The 25,042-nt window shown below is 39.6% G+C and overlaps 1 protein-coding gene across 2 annotated transcripts; it reads left to right on the top strand.

Moving 5' to 3' along the window:
• Positions 1 to 729: 729 nt before the first annotated feature.
• LOC309666789 (pantetheine hydrolase VNN2-like) lies at positions 730 to 24,452 on the top strand. 2 transcript variants are annotated; one of them, XM_082474756.1, is made up of 7 exons: positions 730 to 8,263; positions 8,382 to 8,512; positions 15,414 to 15,606; positions 17,553 to 17,841; positions 19,163 to 19,536; positions 20,936 to 21,106; positions 23,854 to 24,452. In XM_082474756.1, the coding sequence occupies exons 1-7, from the start codon at positions 8,051 to 8,053 to the stop codon at positions 24,043 to 24,045; spliced, it is 1,563 nt and encodes a 520-aa protein (XP_082330882.1). In that variant the 5' UTR covers positions 730 to 8,050; the 3' UTR covers positions 24,046 to 24,452. The 2 variants fall into 2 exon arrangements, with proteins under 2 accessions (XP_082330882.1, XP_082330883.1); XM_082474757.1 differs by lacking the exons at positions 17,553 to 17,841; positions 19,163 to 19,536.
• The last annotated feature ends 590 nt before the right edge of the window (positions 24,453 to 25,042 follow it).

A 25,042-nucleotide genomic window follows, 5' to 3' on the forward strand; every position in this document is an offset into this window, starting at 1 on the left:
TAAATTAAAAAGTATCTTTTATGTTAAGGTCACATTGCAACCTATACATATATGACATACAGACTAATCCCAAGGAAAAATAAAAAGGACATATTTTTTTAAATCACAAATCGTTGTTTCAATTAAACTTTTAAAAAATTTTTGAGGTAATTGTTGATTCACATGCAGTTGTAAGAAATAATACCCAGAGATCATCTGTACTCTTTACCCAGGTTCCCCCAGTGGTAACATCTTGCAACACTTAACAGTACAATATTCTAACTAGGATATATTGGTAGAGTCGAGATAAAGAAAGATTCCCAGTCTTCAGTTGCCCATGCTGCTACTTTTCTGTCACCCTCACTCCCTCCTTAATCTCTGGCAATCACTAATCTGTTCTCCATTTCTGTAATTTTGTCATTTCAAGAATCCTGCGTAAATGGAATCCTATTGTATGTTATTTTTGGGGATTGCCTTTTTCATTCAGCATAATGCTCTTGAAATCCATCCACATTGTTGCATGTGTCCATAGTTCATTTCTTACTGAGAAGTATTCCATGGTGTGGACATACATACAGCTTGGTTATTCATCCACTGAAGTACATCTGGATTGTTTTCAGTTTGTGGGTAAAACAAATAAAGGTGCTATGAACATTCATGTACAGTTTTTTGTGTGAAGATGTCTTCATTTCTCTGGGATAAATGCCCAAGAATTCAACTGCTGAGTTGTATGGTAATTGCATGATTAGTTTTTTTCCCCAAATAACCCATATATTTTACATAGGAAATTTGATTTGGACAATAAATATTAAATATCATACATCAATGCAATATTCTATTGTTTATTAAGTTATCAAGATTTAAATATGTTAAACATACCTTCTCACATCTAGCTGGCAAAAGAGGTGGGTAATAAATACTGACATAGCCAACTAATTTTCAGTAAGTACAATTAATAAGTGAGAAGTAAAACAGATATCTTTTATTTATATACGATCATAGCAAAAGGGAATGATCCAAAGACTATGATAGTTAGCTTTCCTTTGGTCTCACTGTCATATGTCCTCAATTTGTGAAATAAACACACAGGAGAGTAAGAAACAACATACTTAAGACAGAAAAAGTAAAATGTTATCCAAAGTATTAACAAATGAAACAAAAGCCTACTTATTCAGTTTTTCATTAGGAACAACTTGCAACTCTTAAAATATTTGCACTAGTTTCTTTCAGAAAATCCACAGCTCCACTTCGAATCCCAGTTTATTTATAGGTGACAATCTGAGAAAGCATGATGTTCAGTAATAACTTCTGGTTTATAGTTTAGTGCAATTGCATCAGCAGTACTAAAATAAGCCAAATGCATTTCTGGTCGATCATGGTCAACAGTAGCACAAGTACAAAAAGCAGTACATTATTATCATTTTTAAGTTTTTGTCATTTAAGATAAATTTGAATACCAAATCAGTTAAGTCACATTATTATATGTTTCAGAAATGACAGCCATGAGGGACTTTACTGGCTGTCCAGTGGTTAAGACTCTGCGCTTCCACTGCAGGGGCACCAGTTCGATCCCTGGTTGGGGAACTAAGATCCCACATGCCGCCCATTGAGGCCAAAAAAAAAAAAAAAATGACAGCCATGAAATCAGTTGTTGGATGAATATGAATAGGGTTTTTTTTTTCTTTTGAGAATTAAAACCAGTGTAGGTATATATTTCATTTGAACATATTGACCTGAAACAAATAGACAGCCAGATATTTCTTCAACAAAGATGGGTTTATTTAGAATCAATAGAGAATTGCAATTCAGGGTTTGTACAAGTGCCCACACAGCAAGGGAAGGAGGACACTTTTATAGATGGAAAAAGGAAGTTGGGAGGGCTCTGGTAAACAAACAGCCCATGGTGTTTCGTTGGTTGAGTTCTTGCCAGGAAAGAAGATGAATTTTTCTTTTCCCTGGTGGGCTCTGCTATCCTCGCAGGGTGTGAGAGCTTCCTCTCTGGTCTCCCAACTTTATTGAGATTTCTGTTTATTAATTTTTTGCAAACATCACACTAATACTTTTCACTTTCAGAACTTAAGTGAAATGAATGGTTATATTCATTTCCTCTGTTGTTTTCTCTTGCTATTACTAGTTTGCTTTTGCCTCTTTTATTTATTTATCTGATAAAGATCAGAGTTACCTGATTGTCGAGGTGTCCATTCCGAAGAGCTGGGTCCAACCTCTAGATCTGGAACACGAATGGTGTGAGGACAGGGCTGTGCATTAAGTGGCACTGCCATCTGGTAGTAAGGAAGCTGCAGGATTTAATTTCACGCGTGTCACTGAAAACTCTCTGAAAGAAAAAATATTCTTGAGGTAAAACAGCATTATTAATTGGAAAAAAAAAAAACTGCCTAAGAAAGGAAGATCTGCCCACACTTTTCCATCCCTGTACCTGGTGAATGTGTCTTAATGCAGCTCTCAGGACTTTGGTTAGTTGATTCAGAAGAGCAAGAACTCCCAAACAGATGTTGCATATTAATTGATCTTCCATATGAACAAATTCCATTTAGCAAAGCATAAGGTTTGGATTCTGGGTGGTCAAAGCAGACAAACGCAGACTTCGGCTTTTCTTCTCTATCTTTGAATATAGTCACTTTGGTTAATGGCCCAGCTTATAAGAAACTGAAGAAGCAGCTCATATAGAAATTCCCAAGCTGATTTCCAGAGTGGCTGTATCATTTCACAATCTTCCCAACAGCAACGCAGAAGTAACCCAGTTTCTTGGTAAGTTTTGTGTGTGTGTGTGTGTGTGTGAGGTTTAAAAAAATAGAATGATGTGTGAAATAGGGAGAGCTATTGATCAGAGGGCGAATCTGTGGGACTGCTGCAGGAAAAGCCGTCCAGATGAGCTCATAGAAATGGACTTTAAGTGAATAATCCCTGGCGAAACGATTCAGGTCAGATTGACATAGGAGACAGGAAACATGAACGACTTTGCGGAAAGCGACAGAACAATGAGAAAATAGAGAATGTGAACTAATTGACATTCTTTTAGTGAGTTAGTGGCCGAGAACAGGTGAGCATCTGACCAGAGAGATTTAAAGACGTGGGTCAACACTGCACTGGGCATTGCCCTCACAGTAGGGCCTCCATCTTGTGGGCATGAGATAATAATAATAGCCAAAACTATTCAGCACATTTTATCACCATCTTGCAGGTGAAGGAAACTGCAGCCCTGAGAGGGCATATAACTTGCTCATGGCCACACAGATAGGAAGTGTTTCAAACCCAGGCATTCTGGCTACAGGGTTCATACCCCTAAGCATCCCCCAATATCATCTTAGTTCAGGCTGCTACAACCGAATACCATCAACTGGGTGGCTTAAAAACCACAGAAATTTCTTTCTCACAGTTGTGGAGGTTGAGAAGTCCAAGAACAAGGTGTTGGCAGATTCAGGTCTGGTAGGACCCAGTTCCTGGTTCATAGATGGTGGTCCTGTGTCCTCACATGGTGGAAGGGGCAGGTGGCTCACTGGGGTCTCCTTTATAAGGGCAGGAATCGCATTCAGGAGGGCTTCGCCCTGAGGATCTAATCACCTCTCGAGGGCTTCACCTGCTAACACCATCACACTGGGGATGTGATTTCAATATATGAATTTGTTGGTGGGGTGGACGCAAACGTTCAGTTTATGACACCAACTAACAGACGTTTCAGAAGTTCCTGTTGGTGAAGTCAATAAACTTTGGCAGAGTTGGATCAGAACAAAATAAAGGATTTGCAAGTGAAATCATCAAGAAGAGAGCTTGTTACTATTTTTCTTTTGAGGAAGTGGGGACCTTCAGACAATGTGGGAGCATACTGCCAGTTCAAAGGGGCTTCTGCAGCCCGGCCTACCACGATCCTAAACTTCTAAGAGCAGAAAGCAGAAGGGTAGTTTGAACCACATGAAATCACTGTTGCCGCAGGTCAGAAACAGGTGGCGATTAGCAACTTCCTATGACACAACCCTTTCCACCCATTTTGGGAGCGGCAGGCTGTGATGAATCATTACTCTCTCAGATTCTCTCTTGGCTTGAGTTGCATGAACTGTCTGAAGAGCTGAACACCAATCCAAGTCCAGAGCTGGAGGAGCACCTCACCTGGGCTGGGATATGACCCCAAAAGATGGTTAAAGTTCAGGCTGGGGCTTCCCTGGTGGTGCAGTGGTTGAGAATCTGCCTGCCAATGCAGGGGACACGGGTTCGAGCCCTGGTCTGGGAAGCTCCCACATGCCGCGGAGCAACTAGGCCCGTGAGCCACAACTACTGAGCTTGCGCTCTGGAGCCTGTGCTCCGCAACAAGAGAGGCCGCGATAGTGAGAGGCCTGCGCACCGCGATGAAGAGTGGCCCCCGCTTGCCGCAACTAGAGAAAGCCCTCGCACAGAAACGAAGACCCAACACAGCTAAAAATAAATAAATAATTAAAAAAAAAAAAAAAGTTCAGGCTGGTTCTGCTCAAGCAGCCATTTCCTTTCTCAAACGCTGACTCAGACAGGCTTGCTAAAGACCAATGCAAGTCTCCGACGGGGACAGGGACAGAAACATTGTTCTTTACCACCGAGTACTTTTTTGGGGGGGAGGGGTACAGTATCATCCTTTTTTTGGTATACAGCATCAAGAGAAAATAGTTTTAAAAGTAGGGCCTGGTTTTTCTCTTTTGCTTACTTATTTTTTGATGTCATCCTTGCTGCTTACGAGGAAACGCCATCAGTGACTGTACATGCTATTTCCAACTCTTTGTTAATGTCATTTCACACCTGGGAGAGGGGCCAGACCAGGAAGTCCTGAGGCCTGAATCAGAGCCAGGAGCCACCCCTTGCCTTTCTGGGGCCTTGGTGCTCTTACGATGCCTTCGCCACGCCGTACGTCTGCCAGGCCCAGCTGGGCATGATCCAGGAGTAAGTGGCCAGGTGCTGTGTTCCCCATCCCATCCTCAGCACAGTGCCCCAGATAGACCAGATTTGTCCAGCCGAACAATAGTAGCTCTGTGGACCTAACGATGAATTATGGAGTCAGGATCATTACATTACTAAATTGTCTCCCCTTTTTGTTAATTATTGTCATCCCATCATAATCTTGCAGAGGACTTTCATGTGTCTTTGACTCTCAGAATAACTTTGTGAAGGTGATAGAGCAGGTATGATTACCTGAACTTTTAAGGTGAGAAATAGAGTTTCAGAGAAGTGGAGTGCAAAGCAGAAACTACACTTCTACTCTTCCTACTTATTACAGCCAGAAAACTAAGTCCAGTTGAATACTATTTTAAGAGATGACCAGATTCCCAGTTAGAAACAAATATTTGAACTATGTCTATTTTTTTTATAGTGGCCCTTTGACCATATAATTTTGAATTGATCGGAACTTTTCACCCTTGAAATCAATTCCATTAATCACAAATTGGTAAATTAGTAAATAGGTCCTATTAGCAGTGACTAATACTTAATCAATGTACCCTGTGGCCAGGTAACATTATTTTATAACAGAGTTAAAGAAGTTAATTAAGCCTTACTTAATCAACCACCTTTATGAGCATGAAAATGTAAACTCTTCAAGTTCTATGTCTTGAATTTAGTCTTTTACCTCTGAAGATTTAAAACAATATCAGCTGCTTCTATGACAAATGTATGTAAAAATTATTCACTTTTTTCTTTATGTCTCATGGATTTTTCCATATTTAAATTGTTGTTTCATTTACTAGCTTCTGACTCTTCCATGCCATTGTCTTTGTTACTCAGATTCTCAGTTTTTATGAGACAATTTTGAAATGCTGCAGAGAAAAAAAGGAGCTTAATCACCCTGACTTCGCATCAGAAACCACTTCCCCTTTCGCCCTCCAGCCAAAAAACCCGAATAAACAAGACACTATTTCTCTTGTTTATAGCCACAAAGAGAGAAAAATGTCCAGGAAATTTGGGGACACTGAGATGTGAAAGACATATATGACTGTTTCTGTTCTTACCCTCCAAAAGTAAAGATGTTAGCTTATTTTCACCAGCTTACCTAACTACTTACAAGCAAAAGCGATAATGAAGTATTACTAATTGGTGAGATTAAATCACAAAGAAGTAGATCATGATCCAAATTATACTGATACTTGTAGAAATGAAAGAGCTTACAGTTCTCAATTACATCAAGTACTCACTCAGTATTTAGATTTATCTGTGGTCTTCCTAAGGTGGTCATTTTGAATGGGGTTCCTTAAAAGATGCAAGTGAGGGACTTCCTTGGTGGCGCAGTGGTTAAGAATCCTCCTGCCAGTGCAGGGAACGCAGGTTCGAGCCCTGGTCCAGGAAGATCCCACATGCCGCAGAGCAACTAAGCCCGTGCGCCACAACTACTGAGCCCGCGCCCGAGAGCCCGCGAGCCACAACAAGAGAAGCCACCGCAATGAGAAGCCAGCACACCGCAACCAAGAGTAGCTCCCCCTCTCCACAACTAGAGAAAGCCAGTGTGCAGCAACGAAGACCCAATGCAGCAAAAAAAAAAAAAAAAAGATGCAAGTGAGTGTCCAGACACTTGGATGCAGACATTAAACCAGAGTACAGACTCATGCATGATGTCTTGGGTATCGGGGAAGATTCTGGAATCAGGAGTGAAAAGTCCTACGCCCTGCTCTAAGTCACTCTGCCTCTCTATGCCTCAGATTCCTGTTCTGTAAAGTGTGGGCATTTGCATTACATGCTCTGTAGACTCTAAAGGCACTCATAATCTACCATATAAAAATAGATTATAAAAATCTCATTCCCTTCACATTATCCACTAAAAGCCTTGACCATTTTTCTAGAAATTATTTTCAGTTTTCTATTCTATAGAGGTAAGAAGTTATTTCTTTACTAAAAATTTCTATTCAAAGCAGAAAATATGAGCAGACCTCATATTTTAGACCTCATATTTTAGACCTCAAATATAGACCTCATCTATATCAAGACTTTTATCTCAGTATGAGGGGAAACATAAAAGAATTTTATTCATTTGTTTCTACTCTTCTATGCCATCTAAAAGTATTTGAATGAAGAGACTCAGATTAAAAAACAAAATCAAAAACCGAAAAACCCCACTAAACTCTTGTGTGATAGGATTGGGACTGGGGAAGGGAGAATATGGATGTCCTAGGAGGTTATCAGAGGTCACATAACATATGCGTTTTTCTTAAAAGCTCATTTATGTGGTTATTTGCCTCTAACAAAAATGAAAATTACATCTTATCTGGGTTATAATAGAGATGATCTTTATAATCACCAGCCCGAGTGAGATGCTTCCCTTCCCTTCCATCTATCTCCAAAGAAAGGAAGGAAGGGGGGAAGGAGGGAAGAAAGGAAAGAAGGAAGGAAGGAAGGAGAGAGGGATGGGGAGAAAAGGAGTGGGGGAGGAAGGAGGCTTAGTCCCCGGAGGGCCAGGGCCCCCTTAACAGAAGTTCTTGATTTCTCCTCTGGCTAAACACCAGGGACCAGCCCCTGGAGGATCAGTGCTTTGGGTACTAAGGATGCAGCAGTGAGCAAACCTGACACAAAATCTTGTTTTTATGGAGTGCAAGTTCAGAGTCTTTAATAGGTAAGTCAGAGTGTTGACTTGGGTGAATTTTGTTCCCAATATTGCCCTGTATTGCATTTTCCTAGTAGTAAATATTTTAGTTTTTTTTCTTCTCTTCTAAAAATAAACATGACGTAGATCTGTCAACAGAACAGAAAAAAATTATTATCTAGTTTTTGTAATTTAATAAATGAGATTTGTTGTATTATGGTTTTTCACATGAGAGTTAATTTAGTTACTATTTTCTTTCTATTAATAAAAGGGTACAATTGTACTATATTTGAATTTTGTCTTTTTGAAATTTGACATTAAATCTTATCAATAGTACATGTACAATCCTTGCAATACTTTTTGATTGTATTCATGGAACTGGAATTTTTTTCCTCCAAAATGATCAGGCATAATATTCATAAGATTGTAAAATAAGAGCTGGCAGTCATGTTACCTAAATGTTCCTTTCTTTATAAATACTACATGAATGTTACTTTCACTTGCAGAACTCACTAGACTTTGATCATGATCACTTCCTCTTTTCAAACTTCCGTGGCAGTTTTGGCCCTAATTATTCTGCATGTCAGTGCTTTGGATACTTTCAAAGCTGCAGTATATGAACATGCGGTCATATTGCCGAATCACACAGAAACACGTGTTTCTCAGGATGATGCCTTGCTCCTCATGAACAAGAATATAGATATTCTGGAGATAGCAATTAAGCAGGCCGCTGAACAGGTATTCTTTTATTTCTGCTAATCATAATTTATGAGGAGCATGAGAGCTGGTGAAGGTTCGAGTGTTGAATTGTCTACATACATAGAGAAATAATTGTGATTTAACTTGTTTTAAACAGGGTGCTCAGATCATTGTGACTCCAGAAGATGCAATTTATGGGTGGAAATTTACCAGGGAAGCCATTTTCCCTTATCTGGAGAATATTCCAGATCCTCTGGTGAATTGGATTCCATGTCAAGACCCACACAGGTATTTGAGTTATCCTAGTTGTTTGTACAAAAGTGCTGTGGTTCTCTAAAATGTACACGTTCACTGCAGCAAAATGATAAATCCTGAATGATCATGTATGTGGTGTATGTTATTGTTTTATATATATATATATCTTGGCATTCATTAGATATTTAAAAATTGTACCTAGATGCCATTTAACAATTATTTATAATCTAGTATCTTTATTAAATTTGGAGAAATATAAAAATATTTATTACTGGGATTAGAAACTAAGGGGAACACGATCTCATGAATATTAATTTCTCATGAAAGTTAATTTCTGAAGTGGACACGGTTGTGTTTGGAAAATATTCCAAGGTCTCTATTGAAGGTACTATATTTCAATTCATAGCCTCTCTGCTCTAGAATCTGTTTCCCAGGCAGAAAGACCTCACTATCTACTTTCTAGTGAGACTTTATGATTTGAAACCTTGCATTTTCCTAGGCTCATAAAGCTAATTTTCCTGGGAAAAAGTAATCTAGAAACTTTCTAATATAAAATATTTAATATATGTGTGTATATTTAATATATAACTCCTACTATCTACTAAGGCTTGAATTATTGAAGCATGGATTGCACACTTCTATACTGGCAGTAAAAAGTCCCTCACTCTTTCACACTCGTTCTTTCTCAACTCTCAAATCCTCTCACCATCTCTTACCCTCTTGCACTTTCTCTCACTCTTGTACCTCAAATTAAGTTTATTAAACATCCCTTTGCCATGTTCTTGCTGGAGGATTATAGATACCACGCTTTTTGAGGCACTCCTGGTTAGTGTAAATTTTATATAAGTGTTATCAGAAAGCGGCTTTTCTCAGCTCTAAAGAGACTAACCGCACAACGAGGAGAATATCGGGTTACATGACAGTCAACCGCTCCACTTGCCAATCATTCCTGTTCTGAGCTAATGCTTCCTATGATGTTTGTAAGAAACACTTTTGTGGAAGAAGAGAGGCAATAGCTGGACAGTCTTTCTTTTTTTTTTTTTTTAATAAATTTATTTATTTATTTTTGGGTGTGTTGGGTCTTCCTTTCTGTGCGAGGGCTTCCTCTAGCTGCGGCGAGCGGGGACCACTCTTCATCGTGGTGCGCGGGCCTCTCACTGTTGCGGCCCCTCTTGTTGTGGAGCACAGGCTCCAGACGCGCAGGCTCTGTAGTTGTGGCTCACGGGCCCAGTTGCTCCGCGGCATGTGGGATCTTCCCAGACCAGGGCTCGAACCCGTGTCCCCTGCATTGGCAGGCAGATTCTCAACCACTGCGCCACCAGGGAAGCCCTGAACAGTCTTTCTGCCTAGAAGTTTTGAGCAGGGGGACAACCCATTTGTTTTCATCTCACAGTAGGATTGTAAGATGGACTTCCTGTTAAAAACAACATATGTTGCAAATTTATGGACTAGTCAAATATCACAGTAGCTATGGAAACTGGTGAAGGTTGGGGGAGAGGTCTACTCCATATGGTTAGTAAATACCTCTTTCATAGCTCTACACTAGAAAAAAGAAATTTTGACAGAAAATGGGCTTGCATTGTCACCCAATACAGTTACATTTAATTCATTTAACTATTACTTATTGAGCATCTACTGTGTGCCAGATACTATTTTAAGAATAGGAGATATAGCATTTATTCAAACAAAGTCTTTGCCCTCCCTGTGGCTTATGAATATTCTAGTGGGAGAAGATAGATGTAAACAAACTCATTTATTATATAGAATGTCATTTGGAGATAAGAATAGGGATGCTGACTGAAAAAGAAAAAGCACAACCTAATAGTTGACAATTATGTTTTCTTTGGGGCTTTACCAAGGACTTTAGCCTGGGATACAGCCCCTCAGACACCTCTTCGGACAGTTACAAAGAGGTAAGGGAGGAGCCAAGATATATGAGTTTTTGCAACGCCCCCAAAGGAAAAAACAAACAAGGTAGCCCAACATCAAAAGATTACTGCTAATGGGACTTCCCTGGCGGTCCAGTGGTTAGGACTCCGTGCTTCCACTGAAGGGGCCGCAGGTTCAATCCCTGGTCGGGGAACCAAGATCCCATAGGCCACTTGGCACGACCAGAAAACAAAAGAAAACAAACAAACAAAGAGTGACTCCCAAGTGTTTGGCCTGAGCAGTTGTAGGCGTGGAATTGCCATTTACAGACACAGGGAGTGATACTGAACCAAACTTGGGTCCACTTGCCCAGGCACAGTAAAGCCTATCTACTGACACGGGGCTGTGGTGAAGGAAAGTGCAGGGCCAAGCAAGGCATACAGGCAGCTAATGCTCAAAAGACTGAAACTCCCCGCTGGATTTTAGGGAAGGGTTTTTAAAGGCAAGGTGAGGGAGAGAGTGGCAGGGTGTGTGATCAGCTCTTGCACAATTCTCTGATTGGTTGATGGTGAGGTAACAGGGTGATGTCACAGGGGTTAACATCATGTCTCCTCAGGCTCCAGCCAGTCTGGGGGTTATGTGCTCATGGTCGTCATGCAGTTAGCTTCTTCCATCTGGTGGGGATTTTAGTATCTGCAAAACAATTGAGGAATGTGTGTCAGACTCTGTTATTTATGTTCGTTAGGGAGGAACTAAAGATTCTGTGACTCTGCTGTATGGCTAATCTATTATTTAAGTTGTTACCAGTTCTCCCGGCCCAACTGCTATTTTTTTGTTACTATGTGTTTACATTCTTCCAGTCATTAATTCTTGAGCCAGTTTTTTGTGACTCAGGGGAGGCCTGGGAGACTAAAGCTTTTCCACAAAGAAAGAGGCAGGTAGAGGACATGGAGGATGGGGGAAGTCTGTCCTGGGAAGGTCCCATAGGGTCCTCTCGGTTACAGGAGCACTGAAGGAATAGAAAGTCTGGGATGGAACTCAGGAAATCAGTTTTGTGCATCTGAAGTTTGAGCTGTGATTTAATAGATATCCAAGTGGAGATACAAGCTTGGCAGTTGCATATTCGAGTCTGGCATGAAAGACAAGGTCTGGGTTGGAGGGAGAAAGGGAGAAAAAATTTTTAAATCAGATTTACTAACCTGGAGAAGAGTAACTATCAATCCATCCCTTTTCATTCATTCATTCACTCATTCACCCATGTAACCAGCAAATGTATAAAGAGCTACAGTAAGGAAGCAGGAGGTGCAGTCATGATAAAGAAGCGTTTGAGGTTTGAATTCAGACTGCCTGTTAAACGTAAGCTCCAAAACACATAATTGTGCTGTAAAAATCAAAGGTGAATCTTACTAGATTCTCATTGGTGAGGTCGGGGATGTGCCTTAGCAGTGGCAGCTCAAATGAGGAACCATCTATAAATATCTCCTAAGTAAATCTAGGTCCACAGTAATCTTCTCACATACAGGCCTTTTTTTTTAATATAAATTTATCGATTTAATTTATTTATTTTTGGCTGCGTTGGGTCTTTGTTGCTGCACGTGGGCTTTCTCTGGTTGCAGCGAGCGGGGGCTACTCTTCATTGCGGTGCGCGGGCTTCTCACTGCGGTGGTTTCTCTTGCTGTGGAGCACGGGCTCTAGGTGCACAGGCTTCAGTAGTTGTGGCACCCGGGCTCAGTAGTTGTGGCACACGGGCTTAGTTGCTCCGCGGCATGTGGGATCTTCCCGGACCACAGCTCAAACCTGTGCCCCTGCATTGGCAGGCGGATTCTTAACCACTGTGCCACCAGGGAAGCCCAATACAGACCTTTTTTTCAAATCACATTGCTCTTAATGAAACTAATGTAATAATGTAGTTTATAGGATGGATAAGTTTATCATTATTCTATTCAGACACTCACTTTTATAAATTTCCTCTTATTTGCCTTCTATAAATAAACTCCATGTTCAAACCTATTAAGCTTTACGAAATAAAACACAATATCTATCATCTATACAAGAATAGTAAAGTTGCATTTTTAAATATTGATAATCACATTTAGTTTAAAAAAGATACCCTGACATGGCTCTCACTCTGTCCCTTTCACATTTAGTGTGACTATTCTCAAGTAAGGTTAATAACTTATCAATAAGTATATTGCCAACTCCACATTGGTCAGTAATGTCAAAGAGCAAAGAATCTTGGTCCTCAGTGGAAGCAGAAATGTCTCAAAGAGTTACCTATTCACAGATGAAACCACAAAAATTAAAAAGCACTCTACATATTCTTTATTCGGGGTAAAAATAGAGACCTTTCAAGCAGATTTTTTTTTTTAAGATTGATTGATTGATTGATTGATTGCTATGTTGGGTCTTCGTTTCTGTGCGAGGGCTTTCTCTAGTTGTGGCAAGCGGGGGCCACTCTTCATCGTGGTGCGCAGGCCTCTCACTATCGCGGCCTCTCTTGTTGTGGACCACAGGCTCCAGACGTGCAGGCTCAGTAATTGTGGCTCACGGGCCCAGCTGCTCCGCGGCATGTGGGATCTTCCCAGACCAGGGCGCGAACCCGTGTCCCCTGCATTAGCAGGCAGACTCTCAACCACTGCGCCACCAGGGAAGCCCCTTTCAAGCACATTTTAATTTTTGTACTTTTGTTTTTATTTAGAGAATACTTTGTTAGTTTCTGTAATCAAACCCATGTAGATAAGACCTTACATATTTAATACAGTGTGTTACCCCTGTACAAATGGAAAAAATTATGTTTTAACGTTTCTAGACCACTGTAGCTGTTAATTTCTGTACAGTGCCAACCCAACACAGTACAACTGGGATACTTTTTCCAAAGTTGACAGCACAGCTAAAGTTTCCAAAAATTCCAATTTTATGTATATACATATATATGTATATATATATAGATTTATTATTTATATAAAAAGACCAAGAGCAGTATTTTATGCATCAATAGCAGCAACAGCTTTTCCAGGTTCTGCAGTCATCTGCACAAAATTATAGAGACATATAGCACACTCTATTTAAAAAAAAAAGGTAAAAAACAAAACCTCAGAAAACAGCAAAGTTTTGTTACCTGTTGTGGTACCTGGCACCATTTTCTTTATTAGCTTCTCAATCATCATCTGGAAAGAAAACATTCTAGAATAACATCATTATAAATAGATCTGATAAAGCATGGTCACTACTATGTATCATAAAGCAGGTACAAGATATCTTACATTCACAGAGGTATGATACAGTACTGTTCTACATCTGTAATACTATAGGATATAATTAAAAAGACATTATTTGAGACTTGATTCTACTTTTCCAGCAGAGGGCCCAAGGGATGGTTACAACACAACTCTGGTACAGAAATGGACCTTCTTAGATAAGATTTCCCTTCTTTAGTGGCACAGTTCTAGGCACTCACTGTCAAGCACATTTTTATGTCCTTAAACATAAACTTTTTAAAAGTATTTCTATAGTAGGAAAGTTAGCTTCGTCATATAAAGTTATTCAATTCACTGTAAAGACACAGTAGTCAAATTTTCTATAAGCCCTGCAAACATTTCTGTTCATACTCCTTTCATCTCCAAAGATAAGAATTATAGACCACTTTGCATAACATAAGGCCACAGAGTTACAGCTAAAAAGAAAGTCACAATGGTAAGAATAAGGTCCCTTCTGTTGTAGTCTGCTATTTATTTGTCAGTTATCTTGGTATCTTGAGAGTATGGGCTTCCAAACGTCAGGGCACTCAGAGCTGGCCTTGGTCTAATGGTTCACAGCACTACCATTTCCAGGGGAGTTCCAGCGGTGTTCCATTCCTGCACTACCCAGATAATACGTCTGCGTTTCGGATTACCACCACTAACAAACTGAGACCCCTACCTCCGCCTTAACACCAGGAGGAAACGTCATTTGGCTATTCCCCAACTACCAAGAAACAAATTCCCAAATACATCTTAAACTTCAAGACTTTAGGAGCTGGATTATTTTTGGAAATAATAAAAGAATAAACTTCCTTTATAAAAAGAAAAGAAACTTACCGCTAAGAGGGAGAAAAAAAATTTTAACACCGTGATGAGTTCATCTATGGAGTGAGTTAGAGAAGAGATCTAATGCTTGAGCTATAGGAAACTACAGTGTTTAGACTCAGTGCAGATGAGGAGGAACCAGAAAAGGAGATGGAGAAAAGCACCCAGTGAGTAGGAGAATGAGAGCGTGGGGTCCAATAGGCAAGGTGAAGTGTTTCCGGGAGGAGGGTGTAAGTAACTGTGTCAACTGCTGCAGGTAAGTAGCACAAGATCACAAGATGCCACATGATGATGACATCATGTGGATGTCATCATCAGCATTAGTGAGAGTTGTCGGGTGGGATGATAGCGATGAAAGCTGATCTGAGCGCTTCTAAAGAGAACGGGAGAAGATGGGCTGAGGATAGCAAAATGGCCAGCTCTTCCAGGGAGTTTTGTTGTAAGATGGACCTAAGGAATGGAGCATAAAGTAGAGGGGCATGGGGGTCAAGAGAGGTTTTTATTTTATTTTGTTTAAAGATGAGAGGTACTACAGCATATTTGCATGCTGATGGAATGATCTAGTAGAGAGATGACAACGAGAGTGAATAATAAATTGCTGGAGCAATAGATACAATGTGGAAAAAAATTCATCAAGGTTAGGCATAATTTGTGACTTCTGCATATAATCTCTATCATGTCACATAATTATCATTTCTTTTTTGGTGGATAACAATTAAGATCTAGTTTCATAGCAACTTTGAAGTTTATCATACAGGATTGTTGACTATAAATGCTATGTTATGCATTCAGTCTCCAGGACTTATTTATCTATTAGTTGCAAGTTTGTACCCTTAAACTGCATCTCCCCAGTTCCCCACAATCCAGCCCCTAGTAACCACCATTCTATCTTCTGTTTCTACAAGTTTGACTTTTTAAAATTCCACATATAAGTTATATCGTACGGTATTTGTCTTTCTCTGTCTGACTTACTGAAATGTCTTAATTAAAATTGGATTTAGATTTGGTCGTACACCAGTACAAGCAAGACTCAGCTGCCTGGCCAAGAACAACTCTATCTATGTCTTGGCAAATATTGGGGACAAAAAGCCATGTAATTCCTGTGACTCCGCGTGTCCTCCTAATGGCCATTATCAATACAACACCAACGTGGTGTATGATGCAAAGGGAAAGCTGGTGGCACGTTACCATAAGGTAAGAGGGGGTCGGTGTGTAATATGCAGCCTGCTATGAGGGGGGTGGATGCTGTGTATAAGAGTTAGAGCTTCGTTCTCTTATAACACAATGTTACCAAGAGTTTTTTTAAAGCGAGCAATAAAGAAAACGACACTTTAGAAATGTGGAAAAAATTGTAGGCAGAGACCTGTAAGAAACGTTTGGTAATACTCCAGGATTGAGATAAAACATATATAAAACAAGTAATTTTAATATTGATATAAAAGATACTGAGATGACTGTACTCTGGATCCCATTTAATTTTGAAGTGATAAAAGATGTTTTCACATTGTATGAATCAGTTGCACGGAAGTTAATTTCCCTGCTTTCTATCAAGTCACAAAAATGATCTTTCTCTTTTCAGTTTCTATACCAGTTAATTGAATTATCCTCTTATTGATTTAAGGTCAAATCATAAAATTTTTTACTTTAAAATCTGAATTGAAAGAGTAAAATAACCTGAAGTGATAATTTTATACTAAATTAGACCGGGAGAGAGACTGACCTTTTAAATGGTTATGGGATGTGCAGGTCAGTGTGAATGTCCCTTTTCCTCTCCCATATTTTTTCTAAGCATCTTAATTGTGGCTTCAAAATCTTCTGACTGGAGAAATTATCACCTGGAAGTCCTAGGGAAAAATAAATATTACTCAAGAGGAGTGATATTGAGCCAATGACTTTCAAATGTTTTTGATCATATACCTCTATATGGAAAAAAATTTTAACATGAGCCCTCAAAATAAAATATATTTATATTTAATTGTGTGTTTGTGTATTTATAAATAAAACACAAAACTTTCAAAAAGTTTTCTTCATAAACTTGTGGGTTTCACAACTTGTTTTTATATGTAATTAAACTTCCGTGTTCTCCTCAAAAATATGTCTCAGACTGGAAATAGAAATGTCAGTACTTCCTTTTTCCTTATTTCCGAGACTGTGTGTGCATTGTGAGTATCATTTTTAAAGGCTCTTTCTTTGCAGCTACTCTTCCATTCTGTAAGTGTTGACCTAGTTAAACTGGTAGCATAGTTGGTCAATCCATTTACCCAGGCCCAGTAAACGGCAGGATGGCACAGTGCACCGGATGTGGACAGCTAATGAGGACCTGGGTTATCCTAAAGTGAGAAGCTCTCGTTCTTCCATCAGGGTACCTCGGAACAGTTCGTGACCCATGCTCTCTGACATATGGATCTGATAAGAGTACTTTTGTCAATCAATTCTTAAAATGCTAGTAAATTTCAATTAAAGATTTTTTTTTAGTTAGAAAATAAATTTAGAGAGAAGTTTTAATAGTCTGGCTCCCAACCCTCAGTCTTTCCTACTTTGCAAATCATTTTATTAAGCTGTTGACCCTGATTATTAAATTAGACTAGGTTCATTTCTCAAGTTTACTTGGACGGAATCAGAGAGAATGAAATAAAACATTTATTTTTAACAACAATTTTGAAAGCTGGGTAAGAGTCCCTGAAATTACTTTGGATAGGACACTGTAAAGAGGGAGAGGGCCTCCCTCATCTGATTAATAGATATTTATTGTGCATCTATTATGTTTCGAGGGATCAGGGACTCAAAGAAAAATGATGTATGTCTTCAGCTTTCAAGAAGCACGTAGTGTTTAGGATTTATGGGGAGGTATTTGGCTCCTGATTGAGAGAGAGAGGGAGTTAAGGAGAGAGAGGGAGGGAGAGAGAGAGAAAGAGAGGGAAAGATAGAGAGAGAGAGAGGGAGAGAGGGAGTGAGAGAGACTGTATTTCTCCATATTTTTCATTGGAAATTAATTTCCAGTCACCAGAGTTATTCACCTTCTATAGATTTCCTGCTATTGAGCATTGTCAAATCTCAAAATTACTAACTTGGATAGTTTTCATGTGTCACCTCTTCAATAAACAAGCCTTTCCTGGTTTTATCCTGTGTGTTTGTTATAGTACAACCTCTACTCTGAGCTTCAGTTTGATGTCCCCAAAAAGCCGGAGTTGGTGACTTTCAACACCTCCTTTGGAAAGTTTGGCATTTTCACATGCTTTGATATTCTCTTCCATGATCCTGCTGTGACCCTGGTGAAAGATTTCCACGTGGACACCATATTGTTTCCCACAGCTTGGATGAATGTTTTGCCCTTTTTGACAGCTATTGAATTTCATTCAGCTTGGGCAATGGGAATGAGAGTTAATCTTCTTGTGGCCAACACACATAATGTCAGCCTAAAGATGACAGGTAATTCAAGACCAGATGTGGTTTGCAGATTATATTTCTAAATGCAGAGAAACGTGTGCCTCAGATATGACCTGTTGTAATTTTTTGGTTCTTTGTTGGGACTTCTTACTATGTTTGTATCCTTTCATTAAAAAAAAAAAAAAAAAAGAGGAAGAAGAAAAGAAAAGCTACTGCTTGATTATAACAGCTATGGCTGTGTTAAGACTTCTATGTGTATTATTTCATCTATCCTCACAACAACTCTACGTATGCGCTGAGTACTATCATTCCAACTTTGCAGATTAGAAAACTGAGACACACAAAAATGCAAGTAACTTGCCAAAGGCCACGAGATAGTAGGGGACAAAGCAGGGAACTAAACAAGATATGCTCTATAACTGGCAAGGCAGAGTAGTGTATTATTGACATGTTGCTGTATAATAAATTGCTTTAAAAGTAAAAAGTGAAAGTGGCTTAAAAACAATAAACATTTATTATCTTACAATTTGTGTTGGTCAGGAATTTGGGAGTAGCTTAACTGGGTGGTCCTGGCTCAGGCCATCTCTTCAGGTTACATTAAACTGTTGGCTGGGCTGAAAGTCATCTGAAGGCTTGACTGGGGCTGGCAGGTCTGCTTCCAGGATGGCTCACTCATATGCCTATCGGTAGGGTTCCTCTCTTTCTCAGTGGGTGTTGAGAGGAGACCTTCATTTCTTGCACATGGGCCTCTCCATAGGGCTGTGTGATGTATCCTTATGACATGGCAGCTGGCTTCCTCCAGAGCAAGTAATGAGAGAAAGGGGGAGAGAGAGAGAGGGAGATAGAGAGAGAGAGAGAGAGAAAGAGAGAGAAAGAGAAAAGCTGCATTGCCATTAATGACTAGTCACAAACCATTATTTCTACCATGTTCTATTGATTAGGAGTATGTCACTAAGTCAAGCCCACACTCAAAGTGAAGGGAATTAGATCCACCCATTGGAGAAAGGAGTTTTGAAGAATTTTGGAACATATTTGAAAACCACCACAGTGGAGAACAGGAGGGAATTTTGTATTAACTTCCCTACCTCTCAGGAATGCCTGAGTACAATGATTTTAATATTTGGCTTAATTTTCTATAATGCTAGTAAATTATATTCAAGGTTTATTTGAAATGAGACCACTGATCACGTAGTTTAATCTCCTCCAGTAGAGAATAGGAGAAGTATTATACTTAGATGTTCAGTGCCTTGTGCTTTCTCATTGTGACTAATCTTGTGACATGACCACATGCTGAATTCTGATGGGGAAACTGGTGGTGTTGGGTTTGCTTTTTGTTTTTAAAAGACTTGTCTTCCATTCACAGGCAGTGGTATCTATGCACCACACTCGCCCAAAGTATATCATTATGATATGGAAACAGAGTTGGGAAAGATCCTCTTTGCAGAGGTGGATTCGCATCCCCGAAACTCTCTGACCTACCCACCAGCTGTGAATTGGAGTGCCTACGCCACCACCATCAAACCATTCCCAGGACAGAAAAACTCCTTTAGGGGCTTTATTTCCCGGGATGAGTTCAACTTCACAGAACTCTTTGAAAATGCAGGAAACCTTACAGTCTGTCAAAAAGAGCTGTGCTGTCATTTAAGCTACAGAATGTTAGGAAAAGAGGAGAACGAAGTGTATGTTCTAGGAGCTTTTGCTGGACTTCATGGCCGAAGGAGAAGAGAGTATTGGCAGGTAATCTAAGCTCGAGAGAAAGGGAGTGTTTGGATGTCAGTAAATTCCAGGGTTAAGTTTTCATATTTGCCCCAGGGAACCAAATGCTTTTCCTTGGCATGACTGCATGCATTGCCAGTGTCTCACACACACACACACACACACACACACACACACACACACACACAAACACACACACACTTTGGGATTAATCATGTGATATTTGCAAGGGGGCTAAGTATCATTGATTGCTTGCTTTGAGCACCTTAAAAGAATACATTAGCCTGACGATGCTGATTTTCTATTTGACTAATGAAACTAGTTTACATATTGAAGTGAACTTCAAGAAGGCTTCTTTAAGCAGCTTTGCTGACACATCTGAATATAAAGTCTTGTTTTAACTTTTAAAACCAACAATAAGTAGGGATATCACTTTTATTTTAACTTCTCTTGTAACCAAATATCCTGATCATTTCATGCCCTTCCAGTGACAAATTTTTTAAACTTTTTGTATTATGTTGGCTATGCATTTGTTTTTTCTTATTTCACTCTGTGCCTCATTGCCTTCTCCTAAGGAAACGGATATGAAAAAAAAAAAAAGAGATGGTCAAAATTTTAATCATCCTTTTGGCTTTTGTATTCCTGTTGCCCAAATACCTCTACTTTCTTGGGCCAAATGCCATCATCTGACATGCCAGACTAATGGTTTATATCTGTTACCAAGTCCAAGCTTGTACTGCTTGCTGTATGACAGACCAATACCTTGAGAGATGAGTTGTTGGGACAAGGAATAGTGACTTTATTTGGAAAGCCAGCAGACTGAGAAGATGGTGGACTAGTGTCCCAAAGAACCGTCTTCCCTGAGGTAGAATTCAGGCTTCTTTTACACTAAATGGGGAGGGGGTAAAGTCCTAGTTCCAGTAAGACTCTGGTGGGGATGTGTTTATTTTTTCCTTCCTGCAGCCATTCATAGGTGTGCCTGGTCTGGAAGTTTCCTGTGAGCTAAACAAAGGTATTTTAGCTCATTACATGAAAGGCAGGATTCTTAGAGATGGTTCATTATGTATAATTTAAAGCTTATAGGCAGCATGCCTTTAGTGAGTAACTTGTAGCAAAAGCAGTGGACTACAAAGGTTTAAATAAAAAGAAACGGATCCAATATGGAGTGGATTTGTTCTTTCCTATTACAAATCCAGTTTTAAACTGGCTTCTTTCTTTCAATCCCACTAGCTACCCAGGAAGTGAGGGTTGGTTCTTAATCATTTGCCATTTTCAACAAAGCAGGTAATTATATGATCCAAATCCCTTTATCAAATGGTGAAAATATTTACTTTGCTACGTTTATAAACTGAGTCAACAGTTCTAGTACAAGTAACTTAGATGCAAGACATTGCATTTTATCTGCATCTCTTCTACACAGGTATGCACAATGGTGAGATGTAAATCTACTAGTCTGACAACTTGTGGACAGCCAGTAGACACTGCTCTGACAAGATTTGAAATGTTCTCCCTAAGTGGCACATTTAGAACGGAGTATGTTTTCCCTGAAGTGCTACTTACTAAAATCAACCTGGCACCTGGAAAATTTGAGGTAGGATAACTTTAAGAGTGTCTTCATTTTATCTGTTTTCTGAAGTCAAATAAAACAGGCTATGACAACTGTATCTGTTAACTTTTGCTGTGTAACAGACTCCTCAAAATTTCATGGCTTGACACAATAACCATTTCTTTAGCCCTGATTCTGTGGTTGGTGATGTGAACTGGGTGTAGCTAGGCTGTTCTGCACTAGAAGAGGCTCGGTTGATCTTGGCTGGGCTCATTCATGCATCTGCCACTAGCAGGTGGGTTAGCTGGGATGGGCTGCTTTGTGATGGCATAGTCTTGGAGAGGTGGGATGATTGGGGCCACTCTCCCTCTGTGGTCCCTCATCTTCCAGAAAGCCTGGTCTTGTTCACATGTTAGATTAAGGAGTCCAAGAGCATAAATAGGGAAAGACACAATAGGCCAGTTCTTTTCAAGTCTCTGCTTGCAACTGGGGGTTGGGGACCCCTGCCATAGATGACAAGTTTTTACATGAGTCACACTGACCATGTCTTCCTGAGTATTTTCCCAGTTTCCTTGACTGATGGACTCTCCATCAACACATATTTACACGTTATCTTTGAGGATCACTTCTGCAGAGATTCCAACATATTCATTGCCTGTCTTTTCCCCATCCTTAGTTCTACGCTAAGAGCATGAAGTGTTACTGACCATCACAACGTGGGAAACACCTTGCTTTAACATTTTAGGTTAACTCTGGTATATTATCAGAAGTGTGGCCTCTGCAACTAACTAGTTATGTAAGTTTGTGCAAGTCAGTTAACCTCTGAATTTCCTACCTGTAAAATGGGGAGGATATCTTCCTCACTGATTTGGTAATGCATGTGAAAGCACTTTGTGAACAGTGAAGCATTATACAAGTATCAGGATGTATTTTTAGGTACTTACCTCAAAGAGTTTACCTAGTTAACCAAGTTCATCAACAACTGGAGGAAAAGCTTGCCAGAATTAGGCCACATGTACTGAACATCATGTAAGTATACATCAATGTGCAGACAGACTGGAGGAGTAGGAGGCCAGGTCCCACTGTAGATACAGTAAATCAGAATCTCTGAGGATGAGACCTATATTTTTCATAGTCCTACAGGTGATTTTGGTGGGTAAAAACTACCAGTTTAAGGGAATAGTCAAAAAGGTCAAATTATCTTGAGTGTGTAACATAGAAGGCCAGTTAATTATATAGTATATTTTAGGAAAATTTGTAACAGGAAAGCAGTAAAAATGCTAAGTTCTAACTAGAACCCAAGGGACAATCACTGATGTGGAACAATTAATTCCAAGGAGGTCAAAATAGACACAATTTTACTATATTGATGAAAAGTCACAAGAAAACTAAATATTTGTGTTTAACTTGTTTCAAACTTTCACCCAAATGTAATTTGAAATATACCTCTTTTATTTCATTTTTGTTCTTTAAGGAACAATTTAATAAACAAGGGACTATTTAGAAACAATGAACACTTAATAAACAATGAACATTTAACATTTTATATTTGTTCGTTTAATTACCAACAGGTTGTGTGTTTGACGACTTGTCAGTGAGCTATGTTTTTGTGTGTATGTGTCACCACAATTATCGTCTTCGGGGATATTTAGTTATTTTCTACTTCTAGTTATTAAGTATCTAATTTCTCACCTTCTAAGTTCTTCCCCATCCAAACTGTCCTTCTCACAACTGATGATGAACTCATTTTCTTTAATTCTTGTTCTATCTGTTGTCTATTTGTGTTTTTTTCTATTCTTGTTCCATTACTTTGCATACATTACTCCCTTACAGAGAAACCTCTTGCCTTCAGGATAGATCTGATCATTCACGACTTTCACAAATCCGATCCCTACCGTTCTCTTTGACCATATGGCTTAGTCTCCTCTTCAATAATCTTCAACTCCAGCTAGTGATGTGCTGCACATTGTAACAAGCCACTCTCTGAGGAAGAAAAAGAAAAGCTCCGATTTGTGGCATTTGCCAGTTATCATGATGTAAATATTCTCACCACCATCAATTTCAAGAACAGCCATGCAACAACCAGCTGTCAAAGTTCCTGGAGATTTAACAGTCTGTTGTTGTGAACTTACACACCACTGCCTCCAGCACACAACTGGTTCTAACCAAATTGGAGTGAGAAAGCACATTGCCTAGATCTGTCACATACATTCCTGTCTCAGAATGAGCCTTTGCTGCTTGATTTCCACTTGGCACAAAGTCTCCCATCATACAGCCCCAGGGAGAAATTCCTAACTACTCCTTGTAGCAGACTGTATCCCACCTTGGGAAGCAGAGCAGTTCAGCTATTCCTTCTCAGACCTCCTAAGCACACACCTGTTTCTCTCTGCAATATACTAATATACTGATTTCTCTCTTTATATGTGGGATCTTCTCAGTTTCACCATTAACTTTTAAGCTTCTTGAGGGAAGGGTGTTATTTGTGTTCCTCTGGCTCCTGGTTATCTTGCATATAATTGGACTCAATAGATTTTTGCTACTGATGATTTCTGACTTTTCATTAAGGGTTACATCTGATTGTTTAAACTCAATTATTGAACCCTCTAGGATGGCTCTAGTCTTCCTTACATATAAAATAGCTGTTTCCTATCTTTCCCACCTGTTCCCCAACCCCCAACCCCAGCCCTAGCCCCCTTACCTACCATGATATCTAGGATGGTTTCAAAATCATGAGTCGGCTTGTAATGTATATTCTAATCAAGTTGACTATACTTTTCCCACTTTTTCTTTAGGTACTAAAAGATGGGCGTTTGGTAAACAAGAATGGATCATCTGAGCCTATCCTAACAGTGTCACTGTTTGGGAGATGGTACACTGAAGACGTACGTTCCATCTCAGGCAGGACCAGCAACTCAGCGACAACTTACCTGATAATATCCACATTATTAATGATCATAGCTTTGCAAAATATTGTGATGGTGTAGGACATCATCACTTTATCATATTCATTGTTGCATCCCAAGTTTACTAAGAAACTTTGAATGGCTCGCTCCCTAGTATAGACCAATGATTTCCAGATATATATTTTTTTCTCATCAAGGATTATATTTAAGTGTTATGGTAATTTTGCCTCTTTTCTTGGTTACGCTGAAATAATACAGTATGGTATAATTGTATAATTGAGGTTTGGGTCGTGTAAATGAGGACTAATCCTGACTCCAGCCTTACTTGCTGTGTGTGCTTGTGTGTGCTTGTGTGTGTGAGCATGAGCAGCGTGAAGAGCTTCAGGGACGTTGTAAATATAGTGGTAGCCTTGGGAGAGAACAGTAATGATGGGAATTGAGATGTTTATGACTGAATTCCATTTGACATTAAAGACAGTTTGAACTCATCTAGTTTTCTGTGCTAATGATTGGGGAGGATTTGCTTTCTAATCAGATGGAAACATAAACTCATTGGAGTTTCATTGGAAACATAAACTCCAACGTTGAAGTTTATCTTAACAATGAAAGTCGTTTTGAGATGTTCTAGAAGAAATAACAGTTAGTCCAGGTTAATGGGTATTCATAGCTCCAAACAGTCCTACCTAAAGGCCGTGGTGTAATCTAACAGGCACAAATCCCATAACACAAAGACCATGACTGTTTTTAGTTTTTTGTTTTTAATTTATTTTATTTATTTATTTTTGGCTGTGTTGAGTCTTTGTTGCTGTGCACGGCCTTTCTCTAGCTGTGGCGAGCGGGGGCTACTCTTTGCTGCGGTGCGCAGGCTTCTCATTGCGGTGGCTTCTCTTGTTGTGGAGCACGGACTGTAGGCACGTGGACTTCAGTAGTTGTGGCATGCAGGCTCAGTAGTTGTGGTTCGCGGGCTCTAGAGCGCAGGCTCAGTAGTTGTGGCATGTGGGTTTAGTTGATCCGCAGCATGTGGGATCTTCACGGATCTGGGCTCGAACCCGTGTCCCCTGCATTGGCAGGTGGATTC

Source organism: Balaenoptera physalus (assembly GCF_965194825.1).
Source record: "Balaenoptera physalus genome assembly, chromosome: 9".
Taxonomy (NCBI): Eukaryota; Metazoa; Chordata; class Mammalia; order Artiodactyla; family Balaenopteridae; genus Balaenoptera; species Balaenoptera physalus.

Coding starts and splice junctions, on each gene's coding strand:
- LOC309666789 (XM_082474756.1), top strand. CDS start 8,051: ATGATCACTTCCTCTTTTCAAACTTCCGTGGCAGTTTTGGCCCTAATT. Junction 8,513..15,413: donor CCATGTCAAGACCCACACAG/GTATTTGAGTTA, acceptor AATTGGATTTAG/ATTTGGTCGTACACCAGTAC. Junction 19,537..20,935: donor GGAGAAGAGAGTATTGGCAG/GTAATCTAAGCT, acceptor TCTTCTACACAG/GTATGCACAATGGTGAGATG.